Source organism: Nothobranchius furzeri, chromosome 19, assembly GCF_043380555.1.
Source record: "Nothobranchius furzeri strain GRZ-AD chromosome 19, NfurGRZ-RIMD1, whole genome shotgun sequence".
Lineage (NCBI taxonomy): Eukaryota > Metazoa > Chordata > Actinopteri > Cyprinodontiformes > Nothobranchiidae > Nothobranchius > Nothobranchius furzeri.
The window spans coordinates 1,345,132-1,360,884 of NC_091759.1; the positions used below are offsets into that span (position 1 = coordinate 1,345,132).

Here is a 15,753-nt window from a genome sequence, read left to right on the forward strand (position 1 = left end):
TATTTTAAAATAATTGTTCAAAACTACTACAAACCTTAAATTAGTAGATTTTAAGTGTTTCCGGGAACTTTATTTTGTAGCGGAAGTGGGCAAATTGGTTTTGTGACCTTTCGTGTCCCTCTGTGTTGCCGCTAGGGGCGCTGTGACTTCCGTTGTTTATATAGCCATTTAAAGCCTCATGCACATTTCAGGGGTGATGGATCTGCGTTCGAGCTAACAAGAAGAGATACATTTATGCTTCATAATGTCACCAACAACAGCAAAGAAGAAGTCCTCGCAGAAAACCAGTCAGCTAAATGTAAGCCGGCGCTTATCAATCTAACTAAATCGGTGGGTTTATCATGTAGCGTAACGTAATATTAATGTAGCTCCGTATAACGCCGCCTGACGGTCGTTTATGACGTGTTGTAAATGCTGTTTATAACTAGCGACACTAAATATGTACGGTTTTAACTGCTTTATAAACGTCTTTACCGTTTTCTTTGTTTTGATCGAATGCGCATGCGCATGTCTCACGAAAGGAAAACGGGTTTAAAGAACACACAGACAGTCGAAGTGGTTCGGAGATGCAGGATGAACCGTTGCTCCGAGTGAACCCCAGACGGTTCGTCGTCTTCCCCATCCAGTACCCGGACATCTGGAGGATGTACAAGCAGGCGCAGGCTTCATTCTGGACCGTGGAGGAGGTGGGATATCACAAAATCACGGGATTTAACCCACTTGTGATGAAAACTGCACAACTTTTATATCTGTTTATAACTGATGTTTTAGTGTTAAAGGATGTGTATGTATTAACACAAACATTATTATTGCAACAGCTGCATTGTTGTTATCTTTCAGGTTGATCTCTCTAAAGACTTGGCACACTGGGACTGCCTGAAACCTGAAGAAAAACACTTCATCTCCCACGTCTTGGCTTTCTTTGCAGCTAGTGATGGTATTGTCAATGAGAACCTGGTGAGAGAGGACTCCTAAGATGCTTATCACTGATGAACTATATAAATGCATGTCTAATCGTGCTGTGAATGATTTCGCACTTTAGTGCATTTCAGTTCGATTTAATTCAAAAATACTTTATTAATCCCAGAGGAAAATTGATTGCTGTAGTAGCTCAGAATAATAATCATAATAAAGTCATCAAAGAGTTATTGTATATTACAATGGCTGTTGGCAGGAAGGATCTCCAGTAGCGGTCAGTGTTGCAGCGAAACTGAAGAAGCCTCTGACTGAAGACACTTCCATTGTCGGACAGTCTTGTGAAGAGAATGCTCTGGGTTGTCCATCATTTTCTTGATTCTCTGGAGAATCCTTCTTTGCATTATCTCCTCCAGTGGTTCCACAGTCGTCCCCAGAACAGAACCAGCCTTTTTTATTAGGCTGTTGAGCCTTTTCAGGTCCCTGCTTCTGATGCTGACCAGCACCTGATTTATCATTGCCCATTATGATCGATGGAAGAGATGGTTTGAGTTTTCGCTTTCTCTGTCTCCGTTTTGCTCCCGCTCTGCACCCACGCTTGTTGTGTTTAGCGCTTTAGCTCATTTGGCATTTGTGGCTTCAGTTGAGGTATTATTTCGACCTTTCCCATGTTAATCAGCTGCTCCCGATTGTAAAGCAGGTTGTTGCCATGGTTACGCATTATAACGAATGCTCAAAAAGTGAAAGAATTGCAGTAAAAATCCTCTAAGCTTCACAGCACTAGAAACAGAAAAGTAAAATGTCAAAAAAAAATAGTTTTTCTTGAGAAACTAGAAGAAAAAAAGGCAAAACTTACACATAGTCAACAGAGCTACTCCAACATGCAGCCGCCCAGAGCAGCGCAGTTCCGGAAAGTTCGTTTTAGTTCAAATTGAAATTTTCTGCCTAAAACTGTCAGTGTTGAGCCGTTGTCAGGTAAAAACTCTGCACTGCAGTTAAATTTAAATCTGCCATCTCTATTGGCTAAGACAGTGGTTCCTAACCTGGGGGTCCCGACCCCCACAAGGGGGCGCCAAAGCCTCTAAATGGGTCGCCAGAACCTCTCCACTTTAAGGGGTTAAAACTTCATTTATTACTTGTTTATAGCCTACATTTTGCTCACATTTTTTTTTCATGAGTGAAAAGTTTACTGATATTAAGACAGGAAATAATTAGTACAGAAAAAGTAACACACTTTTAAGAACATTTTGCTCAGCTCACTGTTTTATTTTCAAGTGTCAAAAGTTCATTAAAGATAGGACTGGTTGATTAATCACAGCCTTTACAGTAAATAATCTAGTATAAACAGTAATATACACATTTAAGTACATTTTGCTCAGTGTATTTTTTATGTGTCAAACGTTTATTGAAAGGAATGATTGATTTATCGGTGTTTACAAGAAACAATGTGTTCAGAAAAGTAATACAAACTGTCAAGCACATTATGCTCTGTTTGGTTTTGTTAATGACTTTGTTCTGTACTGGAGCCTACTATTACTGTTATCTATTGAAACAAAGCATATTAAAATGTGCTTGAACAATTTTATCATTTCTTAATTATGTTTGTACTGGAAGAGAGAATGGGAGGGGGTCGTCGAAAATTTTACTGGTAAAAAACGGGGTACCTTGGGAAAAAGGTTGGGAACCACTGGGCTAAGAGGTACCTTAGAACGTTAGCTGGTACCATATGATGTCACAATGTCGTTGTGAGCTTGTGTGTGTGTGTATTTGTTAACGGGGGCGCCCTCTCGGTCTGCAAGGCAACAGCATTTGTTGCATTTTTCAAACAGGAATTGGGAGTGGAGTAAGACTCTGGTAGGGGGTGACTTGCTCTTTAAATAAGCCTGGAGACAGGGCATGTAGGAAGTCTGTGAAAGGGAAAGACCATTTAATGCACTGGTATCCAAATGAGTGTGGGGGATCTTTTAAACCTACGATTGCCTAAACACACTTTAGTTGAAAACCCAACGGATTGTCTTGGTTAATGTGGGTTTTTTATTTTTTGGCATAAACGTGATAAAAATGTGTTTTTTTTTCTTCTCACAACAGGTGCAAAGGTTCAGTCAGGAGGTTCAGCTCCCTGAAGCGCGCTCCTTCTACAGCTTCCAGATTCTCATCGAGACCATTCACTCAGAAATGTACAGCATGCTCATCAACACCTACATCAGGGACCTAAAGGAGAGGTCAGTTAACTCTCCTTTAAGGCGCACCTGATCACTGGCTGCATTCCCAGCTGCAGCAGCTTTGACATACCCACAAACTGAACATATCAGCTGATATTCTCATTTTACCTCTTCTCCTTAGTTGATTTCACTCTGAATGTATGTTTCAGGCTTTGTTTTCAGCGTAATTAGATGACACCAGGTTTTAGTAGCCATGTTTAATCCTTGGCGCAGTAAATAACAGAGTTTGTGTTTTAGGGATTATTTGTTTAACGCTGTTCAGACCATGTCTTGCGTGCGACGAAAAGCAGACTGGGCCCTGCAGTGGATAAATGACAACAAATCCACTTTTGGTGAGAAATATTTCAAAAACAAAAGTACTTTCCGTTCGAAACACTTGAAACTGAAAGCTAAGAACAACATTGGTGTAAAAGAAACTTTGGTTTTATGTTGAGTTAATCCTAACTTTGGTTTTTGCATCACCAGGAGAGCGGCTTGTGGCTTTTGCAGCTGTGGAGGGCGTCTTCTTCTCGGGCTCGTTTGCTGCCATCTACTGGCTGAAGAAGAGGGGTCTGATGCCTGGCCTCACCCACTCCAACGAGCTGATCAGCAGGGATGAAGTGAGATAATTCATTAGAGTTGTTTGGAGGACTTTTTTATTTTTAATTGCAGCCATGAAGTCTTATATTGGAAATGTGAAAGGCAACACAGTTCCAGATCTGGGGCCTTTCCCATGAGCCCAGATAAGTTGCTTAGCGAGGTAAACTTCAAGTTCATTTCAGGATTTTTTTTGTATCTGGTTTGTGTCTTTTCTGGGTTTGTTGTGGTAAAACTCGTGGTGCAGCTTCCAGGTATAACAGTGGTGTCCAACCAAGCTCCTGAAGGGTTCCTATCCAGGATGGTTTTCCTGCTCCAGCACACCTGATTTTAATCAGCAGCTGATTAACAGGCTTCTAAAGAGCTTGATGACCTGCTGAACAGGTGATTCAAACATAATGTCAGGTGTGTTGGAGCAGAGAAACAACTAAAACAATGTAGGGTGATGGCCCTCGAGGACCAGGGTTTGGCACCACAGTAAAAGCATTCCTTTTTATAGAAATTTAAAGTTTGAGCCTTCCTAGAAATACTCTATGAGGCCAGATCAGCAATAATAGATGTTTATTTAAAAAAAATGAAGACAAAAGTTAATTCTGCTTCAAAGCCTTCCACAGGTGTACAAAAGATATGTGATTTTTTTATTTACAGGTGCAAAAGGTAAGAATTTCACAGTGGACTAATCACAAAACAATCTAATGTCTCAATCAGGTTAGAAGGAAGCTTGCATTGAATCAGATTTCCTTGTCGGCCGTCTGGGGGGGTTGCCAGGGTTTCTCTTTACGAAATGACCAAAGAGGCAGAGTCTGCGCCGGCATTTGGAATTCGGCCCCAGTCAGGAAAAAGCTGCAGCGTTTTGGACAGAATGGAAGCCAGTAAATAAGAGCGACCCAGAAGTTATTTCTTGTACCCCAAGAAGCCACGACATCTATTTGTTTTACTCTTAATATCTGGTGAAGAAGGCTAGGGGCTAATGTTGAGCTAACGGTGAATTAGCAACAAATAGTCGGCTCTTTTAAATTACCAACAACTCTATATTATATGAAATGTATTCAACTACTTATCAACTTACTGTGTGTGACTCGCCTTCATTCTGGTGCTGATCCATAACTGGTAACAGTTGCTCAGAGCAGACTTGTTTGTTTTGACACCTGAACTGTAGTACACAAATCTGACCACAAGATGTCATTCTTACATTATGCACCCTTAATAAACATCACGATTATTATTTTTTTTTTATCCCAGCATTTCTTAAATGTGTGTTAATTTCCTGTCCAGGGTCTGCACTGTAACTTTGCCTGCCTGCTGTACAGCTACCTGGTGAACAAACCATCAGAGGAACGAGTCAAAGATATCATCACCAAAGCTGTATGCATCGAGCAGGTCAGCCGTTTGGGTCAATATGATGAAATCTTGATGCTTTATCAATACAATTCAAAAATACTTTACTAATCCTAGAGGGAAATTGAACTGAAACAGAAACTGATATCGTAAATCAGCTTTCTTTAATTGCAGGAGTTTCTGACTGACGCGTTGCCCGTCGATCTAATCGGAATCAACTGTTCCCTCATGAAGCAGTACATCGAGTTTGTTGCCGACCGGCTCCTCACTGATCTGGGACTAGCCAAAGTAATCCCATTTCAAATTAACACGTCTCATTTTGTATTTTAAGATGTGTGTGTAATAATGGTGCATTTATTGTCCTCTTCAGGTTTACAAAGCAGAAAATCCATTTGACTTCATGGAGTCCATTTCTCTCGAGGGAAAAACAAACTTCTTTGAGAAAAGAGTAGCTGAGTATCAGCGATTTGGGGTGATGTCAAACATGATGGATGGTGAATTCACTCTGGATGCAGACTTCTGAAGCTGAGAAGATGCTTCTATCCGCATTCTGGTTTAGCTATTAAAAGCTTTAAAGAAAACATCTGTTTTTTGTTTTAAATTAGAATAAAAAAAAATTTTCAGATTACACATTTATGCACTTAAGAAATATTTAAAGAGCAAGTCACCCCCAAATCAACTTATTTTCTCTAATAAACTAAATAAATGAGTGTCTAATCATGCTGTAGACATGTGTGGTCAATAGTTTTGCACTTTAGTGCATCTTAGTTAAAATTTAAATCTTCTGTCTAAAACTGTCAGTGTTGTGCCGTGGTCAGGTAAAAACTGCACTGCATTTGAATTTAAATCTGCCATCGCTATTGGCCAAGAAGTACACAATGACATTAGCTGGTACATTATGATGTCACAATGTCATTGTGAGCCTGTTTGTATTTGTTAATGACTCCGTCCTCTCGGTTTGCCAGGCAACAGCATTTGGTGCATTTTCGAGGCAGCAGTAGCTCAGGAGGTCTAGTGGATTGTCCCATAATCAGACGGTTGCAGGTTCGATCCCAGCTCTGGACAGAGAATTTTGCTGTTGTGTCCTTGGGCAAGACATTTAGCCCACCTTGCCTGCTGGTGGTGGTCGGAGGAACCGTTGGCGCCTGTGCTCAGCAGCCTCACCTCTGTCAGTGCTCCCCTGGACAGCTGTGGCTACATCGTAGCTCATCACCATCAGTGTGTGAATGTGTCTGTGAATGGATGAATGATACACTGTAGTGTAAAGCGCTTTGGAGTCCTTACTCTGAGAGGCGCTATACAAGTGCGGGTCATTCATTTATCATTTTTCAAACAGGATGTGGGAGTGGAGTAAGACTGGTGGGGGTGACTTGCTCTTTAATATGCTTCATGCAAACTGGAGAAGTATGTCAAATATGTCATTGTATTTTTTAAGGAAAATCTACTTAGATAATAACAGCAGTATTTGTTTGGTTTTTAACCTAATTTCAATACCTGGTAAGAACCAGATGCACCTAATATGTGAGTATTGGAAGAATGTGTATTTACATTTTTTCTCTGTGATTATTTGTTACATTTTATTTATTTTTCTTCAAGTAAATGCTAACTAAACACACGTTATCATTCTACGGAAGTACATTTAGTTTTTCTAAATAAAATAAAAAGTAGGATGTATGTATTTCAGTTCTTTGTACAGTGAAGGGAAACAAATGGTGCTCTGACTGCAAATGAGTGAGGTGAAGGAAGATTTAAAAAACGAGTTATGGCGGATTGCTTTCTTTTAAAATGTGTTTTCAAATAAACACATTTGTTCAAAGAATTGTTTAATTGACTTTTTATCGAATTTTGCTGTGAATGAATAATTTTGAGTTTTGTTCCTGTATCAGATTAGCCACGCCCCCATGCTAACAGCTAGCTAGCTGTCCAACATGGCTGGAGACCTACAGAGTTTAGCGCTGGAGAAAGCCGAGCTGCTCTCCAGCCGTCTGAAGGAGCTCCTGACTTCAGGTCAAAGCTATGTTCGGGCCCAGTTCGGAGTGGACTTGGGTCTGAAGCCCGAGCTTTACCCGACGTGGGTCATCCTCTCCACGGCTGCCGTCGGTCTCCTCCTGCTGCTCAGCGTTTCCTGGGCCGCTATCTGCGGAGGTCTGCTGACCGGGAAAAAGCGGCGATCCCCGGTCAACAAGGGCAGCTGTGAACCGGTGAAGGCCGGCGTTAATGATCGAAGTATCAAACCGGAAGAATACAAGAAGAAGAGCAAAAAGAAAACACCAGAAAAGGTAGGCAGCAGGTGTCTCGTGACAGTGGCTTTTCTCCAAAGGACTTTAATATTTTGGTCATTTATTAAAAGCTACAAAAACTATGCTAGTTTTGCTCCCAACGTCTCAAATAACATTAATTAGCAGCCTTTTTTAATTCACACAAAATATTAAACTATTTGTCTTTCCTAAAAGGATTTTTTAAATCTAGAAGTTAACTAAATACGCAACAAGTCAACGTTTTCTTAGAAAGTAATGCTAACTAGCTAAAGATGATGCTAACTGACACGTCACTGGTCATAAATGTCAACAAGACTACATTTGTGACATTTTTAGGCCTGATCCGTCCGTTTTACTTATTAAACTTCACTAAAATGTATTTAGTACGAAATTAAAGATAAGTCATTGCTATAATCTGTAACTACTTTATTTAGGTAGTAAGCCCTTTTTAGGAGAGCTGTTTTTTTTACAGTATTTTATGTTCTTTAAAGGGTTTTAAATGATGGTGTAAATTTAACATACCTACCATAATACTATCGTCTTTCATTTGTTTTGTGTTTTTTTATGATTTAATGACTTGTTTTTCTGATTTTATTTATTTTTGTTTTAAGATCATTATGATTTTATGATTTGTTGCGTTTTGATCTATGTGAAGCACTTTGATTTTATCTCTGTGATGAGTGCTATACAAATAAAATGTACTTATAAGTGACATCAAGTCAAAATAATTTAAATCACTGTCAAAATCCTTCAAATTAAGAGAAAATCAAAAAAACATGCACAATATTTCTTGTGTGGGAGTTTTATTGAAGTAAGAAGCGTAATTGGAGCCCCGTGTCACCTGTAAAGCTGAGTGATCCATGTGTAACTAGATAGATATTTATGTCATATTTCCAAATATTTTTTCTTATCTTTCAGAAGACTCAGTCCAATGGCCAGCCTGTGGTTGTGGCTCAAGAGGAAGTAAAAGAAACTGTAGCCGTTTCCATAACATCACAGATTAAAGCTGCAAAGGTGTGCTTCATTTTTAAGAGACCTGAAACAATCATGCATGTTTTTCTTCAGGCTGGCTTCAGTTTAAACAGTTTTTGCTGTTCGATCGGCCACACGTTTCTCTAAAATGGATACAAAATCAATTATTTTATCGTCACTCAAGTTCAAGATTATGATGTTTGCTTTTAAAGGTGTTCATGGTCTCACCCCTTCTTACATCTGTGACGGTCTCTTGTTGCAAAAACATGTAAGATCTTCACGTCATTTTTATTTACATGTTCCAAAATCTAAATACAGGTGGGGTGAGGGTTAGGGTTCATTCGGTCTCTTATCGCTCCAAAGCTGTGGAACAAGCTACCACTTGACCTGATTGGTTATTATTATAAATGTGTTGTTTCTCAGGTCTGTGTGGTACAGGCACCAGTACAGGTGAAAAAGAACAAGAAGAAAGCCAAACCAGATGTGAAACCTGCCCAGCAGTTATCCAGTAATGATGGGAAGGAACCTGATGAGGGTACGGCTGCTTTTGGAAGGAAAATCTCACTTTCAAGTCACCAAGTGTTACTCAGCGTGTCTGTGATCAAGTCATAATGTGTGCATGTCCGTCAGGTGCATGGGAGACCAAAGTCAGCAGCCGAGAAAAGAGACAGCAGCGCAGGAAGGAAAAAGGCTCAGAGGATTCTGGTAGTTCTGGAGGTGCTGAAGCTCCAAAATCCTGCGTGGAGGCTCCCGTAGTCACGGCAACCGCCAAGAAGAACAGAGGAAACCACGGTAGTAATATAACAAGATTTGCTGTCTCTGTTGGGATATCAGAATTTGGCGTAACACACGTGTTGCCTGTTTTTTAGAGAGCCAGCATTCAAGAACGACCACCAAAGGGGACGCAAGTGGAGCAGGTATAGACACGTCTGTTGTGTTTTCATCAAAGTTTAGTCAGATTTCACAAAGATTATCCTGAGCGTATCCATAAAATGACTTTTCCAAACAAGAACATTAAATTGAATCCCCATGAATCTGTTTTTAGTGTCCATCACGTGGAGAGAGGAGCCTTCGGTTGACGGTGGAGGCTGGTCCGGCGGGTCCTTGAAGATCGGAGGTCCGATGGCTTCTGTGGAGGGAACAAAATGGACTCCAACACCTGCAGCGACACGTTTCAGACCGCAGAATGAGCCACAGCCCTGGGCTCAGGAGGCACAAGGTACCTTCTCCTTTGGCGCTTCCAGGGATCCTTGTACTTTTGGTGACACCACATTCCAGCTGTCTGATCTTCCCGTGTTTTAGCAGCGTGGGGCGGCGTGGATGGTCCGATAAAAAACGTGTCCTTCCCTGTTCTGGGACGAAACCCAAAAGGTCAGCATTTTTATCAGGAATCGCAAGCAATCCACTTCCTGGATGGACTTGTTGATTTTAATTTTCCCACAGACTCGGAGCTTCAGTGGAAGAACCGCCCTGACGTTGGTGATGAATGGTCCGGGTTCAGTAAGTAGCCATCACCACAGTCTTCTAGATCTGCTTGGGTTTTCTTCTTTCTTATACTCCAGCTGTTTGATTCTTAGATGCGATGGCCGCCGCAGATCCCAGCTCAGACTGGAACGCACCGGCCGAGCACTGGGGAAATTACGAGGAGCCTTCTGTGTTGGTGGCAGCAGCTTCTCTGCAGAAGGATCAAACCGTCCCAATCAAGGTTCCTGTCTCCAAAACACAATCCTGCACTTACGGCCTTAATGCTACGGCTGTATGCTTAATGTTTTTACTTTATTGCCATAAAATGTTCCCTCTAGATATCAGAGGAGGACAAGGACGGGGATTCCTCTGGAACAGCTACATCTAAGAAGAAGAGGAAAAAGAAGAAGAAAACTGAAGAGGAGCTTAAATCCGATCCTCAGGCAAGATTTTGAGATGGATGTTTAAAACTGACTTCAGCTTGTTTATATGGAAGCCCATTACTGCCAGTCTGATAAACGTATTCTCTTATTCCATAATTATAACTTGGCTATAATTTCATTATTAAGACTTGGCTAAGTCATAATTATGAAACTATGAGATCATATATGTATGAAATAGCTGACTCATAATTTTGATGTAGTTATCTCAATTATGGATGGGTACCGAATTCGGTACTTTTTAAGGAACCGACCGAGCACCGATTCATGTAATTTCAAACGGTGCCTCGTTTCGGTACCCGTCCTTCACAACGAGAACTTGCCAAGACAGCAGTGCATACACACGAGCGTTATGTCATCACTTACTGCGAGCCAGTTGTAAACAGAGCAGCATGGTAGAAAGAACGAACGCTAAAGCTTGGGTCCACTTCACTAAATGTGAGGGGTAACTGGGTGATGATGAAACCAGCGACAGACAACGATCTAAGTGAGACATCCTCATCTTAATCTGCTCCGGTAGGTAAATAAAATATTTAAGATAACGTTAGCTTGATTTGTTAGCTTCCGTTTCGCTAATGGTGCGTTCGCTTTCTCCTCGGAACTCCGAATTTCCGACTAGAAGAACATGAACGCGCTCTAAAGTTTGGCTTCACTTTACTAAATGCGACGGGTGATTGGGTGAAGATGAAACCAGTGACAACGATCTAAGTGTGAGGCATCATCGTTTTAATCTGCTCCAGCAGCTAAATAAACTGTTTAAGATAATGTTAGCTTGATAAATTAGCTTCCATTGTCACCGTTGTTATCAGCTAATGGTGCGTTCGCTTTCTCCTTGGAAATTCTAACTTCCCAGTCAGAAAAATCAAATGAAAAAAGATGGCAAAAGGAATGAAGATACACAGTAAATTTAGTTCACAGTAAAGACGTTTGCTTCAGTTTAATTATCAGCTTATAAAACTACAAGGACGATGTTAAAATACAAACAGTTGTATGTTATTTATCGTGATATTTATCAAATATTGTTATATATTGAGAAAAATATATATTTAATTCTAAAAGAGAATTAAAATATGAAACACTCAAAAGTATCAAAAATTGGTACCGTTAAGTACCGGATCGATTCCTAGGTACCGGGAATTAGTACCGGATCGATTCAAAAGTCAAAGGTACCCATCCCTACTCAATATTAGGACTTAGGTAAGTCAATAATGTTACAAGAAACTAATAATTATGAGATAGCTAAGTCATCATTTTTTAGATAATATCTCATATAGTATCAAAAGTATGACTTAGCTTTTTCAAAATTAGTATAGTTTCTCATAGCATCATAATTATGACTGAAGCAACTCATAGTTTTGAGATACCAAACCAAAATGATGCAATAATATCTCAAAATTATGACTTGGCCAATCCATAATAATGAGATACTGTGAGATAGTATTTCATACTTATGAGATAGCCAAGTCATAACAACGCCAGGGTTTCCCCCAGCTGGTGGCTTGCCGGGCTCAGTGTCATGCCCCGCCCCCTCCCCGACCCTACCGGGGTCCTCACGGAGGAGCACTGCGGGATTATGAGATGGATTTTATTTAATCAGAGTGGCAATAATAAGCTTCCATATGTTGATATGTGAACGTTGCCTTGTTGGATCTTTACTTCTAGATGCTGAACACGGCTCCTGTTGTCGGTGCAGCAGCAGACCCTGTGCTGCACTCCACTTCAAAAAACGCCAGCATATCATCCTCTCCTCAGAGTAGGTTAACAGTTGCATCAAAAAAGAAAACTAGTTTTCAGTTTGTTTGATTCACGTTTTTGGTTTTGGTCCCATCACAGAGAAGTCCGAGCCGACTGCGGCGCCGCAGAAACCGTCGCAGAAGAAAAAGGCCATGAGATGAAGTTCATACAAAGCACGTTATGCAAATGATTGTCAAAGAATGTTTCACAAGCAATAATCACCAGGTACGACTCCTATAACATTGAATCGGTTACCGTGACGACAGAAGAGCAGGCAGCAGATTCTGCCTGCTTGGATAAATACCGTTAGAAGGAAATTTGGTCATCTGGGCTGAGAATTTGCACTATTTTTGCTACACTGCAACCAGAGAGATGTTTTCAGGTGGGATTTTCTACGTATATTTCTTCATTTTCTCAATAAAGTTTATGAAATCAATGTCCCAAAAAGATAAAAACGGGTTTTAATTAGATTGTTGTTGTTTTAGTTCCTGCTTTTGCTCCCCCAAAGGAGGAACTTTGTTGTTTTGCTTCTATGATTTACTAAATCTATCCCTCACAAGCAAAAACGTCCTCAAACTCCAGCCTTTCTTCATATTAGATATAAAGTGACTCTTATCCTAGAGCAGCTATGGTGGTAAAGCTGTACACTTTTGTTCTGAAGTGATGAGGTTAGCTGAAACCGAGACGTGATTTAATAGTTTTGTGGTAAATTATCAGACAAATGTACAGTTATTGTCTAAAGTAACATGTTTTTCTGTGCTTTTCTAAGGAAAGGATGAAATAATGTAATGATTTCACGTTTGTTTCTGGCAGAAAGCACTTCTTCTGACTACCTGAACCCGGTTTACTCTGATCTCCGGTTATTTACACCAGAGTTCTTTTATTCAAAGTCAGATATTTAACCCATAACTCATAACGTCCTGCACATTTATCCTTTTATGTGCCATTTTTAAACTTCTTTTAATAGATTTTAATTTAAGACAGCAGCAACTGATTTAAACCACCAGGGGGCACTGTACCATGGCGTGATCTGATCAAACTAACATTAGTTGTTTTCATCATTATTAATATGATTGTGTCTGTTTTATAATTAGATTGTTGACTTGATGATTCGTTCTGCACTCAGTTTCTTCCATGTCTGCACTAGAGAAAGCCATCCTGTTGGTACGGACTGTAAGGGCTTTTCTTCTGCTTCTGTAATTGCACTGTGCAAAAAAAAACGTTTGTTTTATTGTGAATGAATTGTGGAATGTGAAACTTTTCTTTTTATTACTCCTGAATTCTGGGATTTAACATGGAGGGGTTTAGAGCTTCCTCAGAGATGGAGACGTTTTTATTCTGGGTTTAAATAAAACATTTGCTCACACACACACACACACAATTTCCATTGCCTTAACTTGTTAATACATAGAAATTCTGCAGGAATTCTTTTATAGTTTCCGTCCAAGTTTTGATGTCAGGATTAATTTAAACTTGCATGGCTTTCTTCATAGCGATTCTGTACATACAGACCAATCGTTCTGCTTGATCTTATAGAACCACAATATTAAAACCGCCTTTCATCAGGAGACGTCCTTCCCGTGGACTCTTCTGGGTGGACATTAGGCTGGTGATGGTTGTAGATCTAACTGGAAAGTGGTGTTTCACTGTGGCTTCGGATCACCATTTATTCCCTTTTTATTGATCAAATGAAATGATTTATGGTATTTATACGCTTGTCTCAGATGTTTTTGTGGAGGATTTTGGTAAAAGATAAAAAATGATATTTCTATGTCTGTTTTAATGAAATGATAAATGCTTAACATCACTTTGTTGTGGAGTTTGCTTTGAGACTCGGAAGAGAGTGAACCTTTTTACAAGTATAAGGATTTCAGCTATTTAACTTTGATCTGATCAAATGTAATGTTTTTATTTAAATGTATTTGCTCTTTATTGTCAGCTGGGAATTAGAAACCTGTTCTGACTTAACAAAAGGTCATTTTAGAGCATAAATTTGATTGCTGAACAGCCTCTGGTCAGAAAAATCTTATGGGACTGATAAGATAATGGCTAGTTCAAAAGTGTGTTGCAGAAATTTTAAAACATCTATAATTCCCAACTTTAATACGTTAATGCACCACTTAGATGCATAAATATCCCCACCATCAGCTAAATGTAGCACTCCTGATGCACTTCGGGGACTAAACATTAAACTTTCTTCATATTTTTGCCTAAATAATGACACTCAAATCAGTTATATAATTATTCATGCATTAAAAACTGTAAATTAAGTTAAATAGATGCTGTTTTTCAAGACCGGGTGAAACTATAGGAAAAATAAATTATAAAGCAAATAGAAAAGGTTGCTAGTCAAAAGCCTTCAGAGAGTTTCTTTGTGAGTAATAAATATACCTATAATATTTTAGCAGGTTTAGATGGCTTCCCGAACAGCCTTAGTTCACAGAAATGGATACTACATCCTTCAAGCCACAGCTATAGACGCCCCATTGGGTGCTGGAGAGTGTAACAGCGCTGCTGCCATGTTGGATGGGTTCCTCAGGATGGGCAACTGCCCGTTTTTGTGCAGCCTACCGTTGCAACAACTGGTGCACTACTGAAAAACTTCCACGTGGGATTATTGTTGACTTTTCCATCCTACCTGTTGGGATTTTATATTTTAATTTTCTTTAATTATATTCCTATTTTAATTATAATGCCGTAATATATGTCTGACTTTGTGAACAAGCACTATAAAATGTGTTTTTTAGTTGGGTAACTTCCTCAGTAGAAGTAAATGCACTGGGGGCGAATGGGGACCCATCCAAGATGGCAGCCCGCTGCTATGCCAGAAACAATTGTAACATGATGAAGGTTCTCTAATTTGTCACATCAGTCCACGGGGTGTCTCTGTATATGATGTCAGTGCTTCAAGCTGCAATGGCGAATCTGCAAAACAAGCTAGCTTTTAAACACAAACACAGTCACAGAACTCTCACCCCTCCCGTCAGCTGTCATCGCTTGGCCATGTCCGCCTGACACCAGAACCCGCATTACCCGAGTAAACAAGAAAGCAGTAAACACCAGTTGTTGTTTTCTAGGTCCAAATGTCTTTTGTTGCCCGTGACTTCAAATGATGTTTTTCTTTTTGGGACGCTGGTAGTTTGTTCTCCTCTGATATCACGGAGCAGAGAACCTCTCACACCGGTGATGTTCTGTGGTGGTGTGTGGTGGTTCGGTGAGACAAGACAACCAGACGGTCCAGTTGTTGCTTTTCAAGTCGTGTTATTGGCTCAGGTATTTAGACAGGTGAGAGAACCACTTCATTTTTTAAATCTCTGAAATACATTTATAGCCATTGCCATGGACGTAATTTTTTTGGGGGGGGGGGGGGGGGACAGGGGGGACATGTCCCCCCCACTTTTTCCAAAGTCAAGTTTTGACCCCTGCACGTTTTACCGTCCAAAAACAATTTTACGCTATATTCAATTGACACTGGTTGAGCTCTAGGACCAAGCGGAAAACAATTGTTTGTGTTGAAGCCTGTTTCCCATTAGAGCATACTGTAAAGACCCCCGTGTCCCCCCCCCCCCACCCCCCACCCCCACTTCTAAAGTGAAAATTACGTCCATGGCCATTTCAGCTTTAAGGTCTAATGAACTATTTGTAAAATTTGTAATTATAGCATTTACAACTCTAAATGTCCTAAAGTCCCCTTAAACAACCCTTTATTCTGTCTGCTGGTACATCCCATGTGTTTGTTGTCACACTAATCCCAGATCTTCCATAAACGTGCCAAGGAGTCGCCGCTGTGGAGCAAATGTGTGTCAGCAGCCACGTCCGTCTGGTAACTCTTCC

The 15,753-nt window shown here is 40.2% G+C and overlaps 3 protein-coding genes across 5 annotated transcripts in view; 2 read left to right on the forward strand and 1 right to left on the reverse strand.

Moving 5' to 3' along the window:
- The window catches only part of jarid2b (jumonji and AT-rich interaction domain containing 2b), a 346,573-nt gene that overhangs the window by 309,019 nt on the left and 21,801 nt on the right, over positions 1-15,753 (reverse strand). The gene's annotated exons all lie outside the window — the stretch shown is intronic.
- rrm2b (ribonucleotide reductase M2 b) lies at positions 21-5,632 on the forward strand. The gene is made up of 9 exons (XM_070547388.1): positions 21-298; positions 522-686; positions 841-957; positions 3,004-3,137; positions 3,375-3,469; positions 3,603-3,736; positions 4,989-5,093; positions 5,226-5,339; positions 5,422-5,632. The coding sequence occupies exons 1-9, from the start codon at positions 245-247 to the stop codon at positions 5,572-5,574; spliced, it is 1,071 nt and encodes a 356-aa protein (XP_070403489.1). The 5' UTR covers positions 21-244; the 3' UTR covers positions 5,575-5,632.
- On the forward strand, positions 6,779-12,773 carry mtdha (metadherin a). 3 transcript variants are annotated; one of them, XM_070547384.1, is made up of 12 exons: positions 6,779-7,330; positions 8,228-8,323; positions 8,705-8,816; positions 8,912-9,073; positions 9,151-9,198; positions 9,327-9,500; positions 9,584-9,652; positions 9,725-9,781; positions 9,859-9,986; positions 10,084-10,188; positions 11,848-11,938; positions 12,019-12,773. In XM_070547384.1, exons 1-12 carry the CDS (start codon positions 6,980-6,982, stop codon positions 12,078-12,080), a joined length of 1,455 nt encoding a protein of 484 aa, XP_070403485.1. In that variant the 5' UTR covers positions 6,779-6,979; the 3' UTR covers positions 12,081-12,773. The 3 variants fall into 3 exon arrangements, with proteins under 3 accessions (XP_070403485.1, XP_070403486.1, XP_070403487.1); XM_070547385.1 differs by having other exon boundaries at positions 9,587-9,652; XM_070547386.1 differs by having other exon boundaries at positions 8,231-8,323.